Source organism: Habropoda laboriosa, unplaced genomic scaffold (assembly GCF_001263275.1).
Source record: "Habropoda laboriosa isolate 0110345459 unplaced genomic scaffold, ASM126327v1 scaffold385, whole genome shotgun sequence".
Classification (NCBI taxonomy): Eukaryota; Metazoa; Arthropoda; class Insecta; order Hymenoptera; family Apidae; genus Habropoda; species Habropoda laboriosa.
Genome location: NW_017100556.1, coordinates 652,499 through 658,787, shown reverse-complemented (window position 1 = coordinate 658,787; position 6,289 = coordinate 652,499). Strand labels below are relative to the sequence as shown.

Sequence of the window (6,289 nt, the reverse complement as noted above, 5' to 3'; positions counted from 1 at the left end):
AAACGCCGAACACGTTCTTCTTGATTTGTAGGTTATAAAGTATCGACGTGTAAGGTTATAGTGTATACGTGAAGTTTTCTATTCAAGAATTTGGATATATTTGTATCCGTAGTATAGTTTTGTGTGAAAGATTTTATTTCTGTGAACTTGGAGAGGTGTTTTTATCACAATGATTGAAGCCAGTGGAAGAAACTTCGAACATCGCTTTGAGAGAAATCTGAAGATATTTGTGAAGTAAGTTATCGTTAATATCTATCGATGTTCGATTGCGAATGCTCGTATATTGCTGTCGTTAGACCTGTCATTACTTGTGTCGTTTTATTGCTGGAGATTTCCTTTTTTTCTCATTACTTTCGTTGATAACGATAGTTCTTTGTTTGTTACACATCTTTTAAGAAGGTTAATTTGGGAATTGTTAAATGAAATTATTGAACAGTAAGTGTTTTATGAAGAAATCGTTCGATGCGTAGATATAAATTACGTTGAAGTAATTGCGTGACAAATTAATTCCTACGAGAGGATAAGAAATAATTCTTTCCGATTAACGAGATTTTCAATCAACGATTCTGCATTTAATCTCGTATTAAAATCAATTTCTCAAAATCATTTTGCAGATAATTAATGCGTGTTGGGTATTTCCCGAGCAACTTTTCGAAACGATGCAACTTGCTGATAGTTCTACATCGTAATCAGATAATTTGTAACCTAAAAATAGCATGCCCAGCGAAATAATTGAATTATTAAATTCAAATAATTTGGAGTGTGTTAAATAAAATTAATTTAACGCGTATAATTGTCGTATATCATAATTTTCTTCTAATTTCTGGGAAAAAGTATGCTGATTTGTAGGCATGTTAGTATTCGAATCATGTTAACTGTGCACTACGGTAATTTATTCAATTTATGCGCATACGTTTCGTACTATTCACGCAAAGCAAATTACACGCTGAACTAATCTGGAGAAACTGCCATTTGAAATTACTTTCAGAACTGCTCTTGAGGATCGCGTCGAAATAATACTTATAAAACAATAATCTCGGATACAACAATTAAAAATGAATCGCCAAGTATCTAAAATAATTTATACTTTAAATGAATTACCCCCTGAAACGTTTCTTTTACACGTTGTATGTCGTATTTACGCTTACTGTAGATGAATATCATAGTAGTGCAAATAACAAAGGAGAGGGGGGAGCATTTCAAGACCACTCAAATTTCAAGAGTGCGCCCTTCACCAATCATATCGCAGAAAATCAATGATAATGTAATATCAATTACAATCACGTTCGAAAGAACGTGAAATTTTTCGATCATTTATATTCAGAAAGTGATAAAAGAAGAAAATTTAAATTGTAGTTGATCTCAAATATTAAGGTTTTTTAGAATTAGAATTTTAATAACATAACTTTTAACGAACATACATTTTTAGTTTTATTAGAACGTATACACGTGCATGAATACAAATTTTACCATTTCATTTGTTTTATTACAAAGATATAATTCTTTTTTATGATACAGTGGTAAATATAGAATTCAAGTCACCTTCAGTAGCTATTGCAGAACTTATTTAATATTTAATACAATTTGGAATCAAATGTCATTCATAGATACCCAGCGACCACAAAAAATGCGTCAAACTTCTAAAGCGCTCAGTACTCCTCAAAGTAACCAAAATCTAAAATACAAAATAATCCAAAAATCACCAAACATTGCAAAACAAAACATTTCAAAAATCCCGAAATAAATGACTTCTCGATACAAACTCAACTCCAGTAAAATTACCAGTGATTCAGTCGTCAATTCCTCTCTTCACTTACGATACATTAGTTGCATTTACTTCATCAAACCTCGTACATTACAAACAACAAAAACTTTACTCCATAAACACGCAGTAGACCAAGGTTTCCATCTGTACCCGCCCAATTCACCCAGCAATCTAATTTACCCCCAGATCGAGCGTGGAAAAAGTGGCTCCTCAAGCGCCACCAGGAGTGCGCCACTAAGGACCTTAACCATCCAGTCCCACCAACCAACCAACCATCATAACCCCTACAGAGTACCAAAAAGAGAGTTCGAAGACACTCTCTCGAAAACACAACAAAAAAACGAAAGAAAAGAAAAAGAAACAGGTAGAAAAAAAGAAAAGAAAGCACCCTAGAGAAGGGTCACGCGGAAGAAAGGGGTTAGCCGCGAAAGTGCGCGTGTCCGGGGGCGACGTCGCCACTCGCGCTGCTCTTGAGGGGCGCAACGGCGCCGGGCGCCGGGACGCGGTAGTCACGACGCGGACGCGACCCAGTGCTCGTTCACCGGCTGTGGACAGCGCGTACGGTCGGGGTTCGCCGGGAAGATGAGCAAGGATCGCCGGGAAGTAAGTACAACGGACCAATGGTGTCGTTTCACCGAGAGAGGCGAGTGGTGGGGGGCGTTAGAACAGTGACGTGCCACGCGTTCGTCCCTGGATTCAAGCGTCCCGTGGGCGGAGGAGTATACGATCGATCCGTTGCCAACAACCAAGCGTGTATGATGCTTCTCTCTCTTTCTTTCTCTCTGTCGCTCTCTCTCTCTGGAAAAACACCCGACCGTTACACTCTCGTGTCTGCTGGAAACCTCGTGGACACACGATTCCTCTCGCGAGAGTCGCGTGTCTACGAGCTTCGGAACTTGTACTAGAAAACGTTTGATCGAACATAGAGGAAGGAGGTGGTGGAGGAGGACGATGACTGTGAAGGGTGAATGCATGGGTGGTGTACAGTTCCGTGGGGGGAGCATGGGTGTCGCTGGAGGCTGGTTCAAGCGGTTGGTTTAGGCTGATGGAAGTCTGTTCCGTGTTTGACGATGGTGCAGCCGGGGATTGGCTGGGGAATGTAGGTCAGAAAGGTGATGAGCTACTAGTGGCAAGTGTGCTCGCTTCGAGGTTTCGCTAGCTTTATTGTGTACAGTGTATGCACCGTGTGTTTGATCTCGCAGTCAGACTTTTTTTTTTTCTCTACTGTAAGCATCGGTATGGGGGCTGTAGGTGTGCTCTACTTGATCGTTATTCCGCTAGGATTTCCTTCTTTACGAGATGGTTCTAGTTTGAGGGTTGTGTTCCTGAGAGAGGCTGCGATTGTTGCATTCAGGTGGTCATTTTGGAGAATTTTTGGGAGGTTCTATCAAGGGGCGCAATCTTTTTCTTAGGGTTTTTTGTAGGTGGAGTTGGAGATACTGGTTCATATTTTCATATTCGTCCTGTCGATTTCGTGCACTGCTTGCAAGTTCACCTTTTAATATTCCAAATTTCTGTCGACAGTTTATACAGGATGCTTCAGAAGGTTCAGACAGAACTTCAAGTAGGATTTCTATGTGTCGAAAAAAGAAAAAATCCTTCATAAGGATTGATCTTAAAAGATTTTAAACTGATCATAAGCAGAAATTCAAACCCTGAATTTTTGCAGTAAAAAAGAAAGTAACCGAAAGGAATTATGTGATAGAGAATAATAAATTTAATTTTTTATGAAATAGTATTTTGTACCTTAAATATGTTATTCTCTTTGGTTAGTGCCTTTTAGCGTGTTTGATCAAAAACATTTTACCAGGGGTGGTATAATGTCAATATGACCCGAAAATGCGACTTTCTTGCTTCAGTACACATAGGAACTTTTGACCAACCCTTTTGACATACTCTCTTACAACCTTCAATCAACTACCCTTTTTTTTTAGTATAATACAATGTTGATATGACATATCAGTCTGACCTCTTCTACCTTAAAACATGTATCAGGACCTTTTGTCCAACCTTCTCAGTACCATATGTGACCAATCACCCTCTCTGCTATAACCTGATACCAACATGACCCATGAATATGACCTTTTTATACACTAGGTATACCTATATACACTTCTGGTAGATTTACATACCACCTTAACAAGTATCCAACTATCCTGCAATATGATATATTATTAATGTGACCTTTGTTCCTGATGGAACATGTATCTAGACTTTTGGTCAACCTTTTTGATACACCCTATATAATTCTTCCATATGTAACAAGCACCCCTTCTCCTACAATCTGTTGTCAGTACAACTTTTTTACTTCAGAATATAGAACACAGGTTGAAACTTTTAATGAACCCTCTTGAACATTACTTTAACCACTCTCTTCTACTGTAATAGAATATTAATATGACCTTTGTGTTCTGATAAAACATATACCTGGGTAGTTTCACCAAAATTTCCAACACACATATTTCATTCTTCTAAATCTATACACATTAATCTGACCTTTTTTCTACTATCAACACATACAATTAAGTCTACCCTCTAATCAACTCCACAGACATTTCCAACATCTAAGCTTCCTACAATAAAAAAAGTATTTGAATTAGATTAAAAAGATATCCTGAAACATTAATACAATTAACATAAAAGCTTGTTCCTCTAACCAACCCCATAAACATCTCCAACATTCAACCAACCCTCTCATTCCACCACAATAACAAAAAAATTATCCTGAAACATGAATATAATTAACATAAAACCTTGTTCCTCTAACCAACCCCATAAACATCTCCAACATTCAACCAACCCTCTCATTCCACCACAATAACAAAAAAATTATCCTGAAACATGAATATAATTAACATAAAACCTTGTTCCTCCTATTTCAACACATACAACCAACTTCATAAACATGCTCAACATTGAACCAACCCCTCCTATTACAATATTTAAAAAATCATCCTGAAACGTTAATCCAACTGACAAACTATTAAACCTTGTTCCTCCTACATCAACACACACAATCCAAACATCCAATCAGCCATTCGAACACACCAATCATAGCAACCACTCGGTGGTACCAAGAAACAACATAGAATTTCTCGAGCTCGAGAGGGAAAATGCCTTCGCCTAGTCGAGGAACGAACCGCGTGTGCAGGAAGCGGAAGATATGTGGGTCACGAAGCAGCCAGATCGAAAGGGAAGGAAAAGGAGCCTCGGGAGAGGCCTCACTCGCGCCACTTTTATAACACTTCGCGGTGGCCTCGCCGTGCTACTGTCCCTCGGTGTTTTTTATCGTTCCTTCTTATTCCGTCGCACCACGCACGCTCTCACCCCTATCACACACACACGCACACGCGCGCGCTCTGTTTCTCTTCCAGAGCCACTTGCAGCTGCGCAAAATCCTACGAGGAGCCGCGGAGCACACCCTCCTGCAGCTGCAGTTGGCAATGCGATCGCCGTGGATCGTGAACGCTTCGATGTTCTTTCTTCCGGCTGGAATTATTCGAAAAAAATATACACACTTGTTCCTCGTTACTTCATCCCGAGAAACATAGTAATTGTTACTATACACCTTCTTCGGCATCGTGAGAATTTCATTCGAAAGAATGAGGAACGATTGGAGAGCACTGTGGAGCTGAGAATTTTCGTGAACCGGCGAGAAAATTTGTTTGAATCTCTCTCTCTCTCTCTCTCTGTTGTATGAACGTTTTTTTTTTTTGGTTTAGGTGTTTAAAGAGAACGAAGAGTGACTGGGAATATTTTTCAATGAAATTTGTAATTTTTGTAAATGTCGAATTTTTATCGATAGACGTTTTGTATTTTTTCTCTCGGTGTTTCTCTTTGAGATACGACACGTTCGCGTTGTTAGAACACGGTCGTTGACAGCAGCAAGAGTGGACGGGTTTGATGAGTTTAGATAAGGTGGAAATGAAGCGAAGACAGAAGGAAATGGCACGTGTGGAGGATATCGGGGCGAATTATTCAGGATATAAGTCTGATTGCTGTTTAATCGTTGAAATTCGTGTGCTTGAATCTATTCGAATTTTTTTTTTTCGACGAATGCGGAGAATTTGCGTGATACTTGTTTTGTTTAGACGAGAATTGTAAACGGGGTTAACGAGTTGGTTTCTTTTTTTTTTCTCTGTTGATTTTAGGTGAATTATGATACACGTGTCGTCGGAGAACGCTCAACGATACGATCGTGTAAAGCGCAAGGGCGCAGCGTTTCTCTCGAACTTCTTTAAGTCGAAAAAGCTGACGTTAGGCATGAAGATCAACGAGGACGAAGAGATGGAACGTGCTCCGAAAGTCGAGACACCTGGTAAGCCGAGAAAATGCCTGTTTCGTTCGCGACAGATGTTGGACAGAAGTTTTTTCATTTTTCCTCTGCAATGGAACTTGTTTTATTTTTTTTATTTTTGGGGGGGAGTTATAGTTGGAATGTTTGTGACGAGGAATTTGTGGATAGAAATGTTGGGAATTTTAAGGTGCAGAAAATTTGTAAATATTTCGTTAGTATCTCTGTGA

At 39.2% G+C, this 6,289-nt stretch overlaps 1 protein-coding gene across 2 annotated transcripts in view; it reads left to right on the top strand.

Moving 5' to 3' along the window:
- Window positions 1-6,289, top strand: part of LOC108576597 — a 21,911-nt gene continuing 15,622 nt past the window's right edge. Inside the window, exons 1-3 of one of the 2 annotated variants that reach the window (XM_017939613.1) lie at window positions 1-234; window positions 1,952-2,368; window positions 5,917-6,083. In XM_017939613.1, the coding sequence (XP_017795102.1) occupies window positions 5,924-6,083 (160 nt within the window). In that variant the 5' untranslated portion in view covers window positions 1-234; window positions 1,952-2,368; window positions 5,917-5,923. The remainder of the gene's footprint in view (window positions 235-1,951; window positions 2,369-5,916; window positions 6,084-6,289) is intronic. The other variant, XM_017939614.1, reaches the window with a different exon arrangement.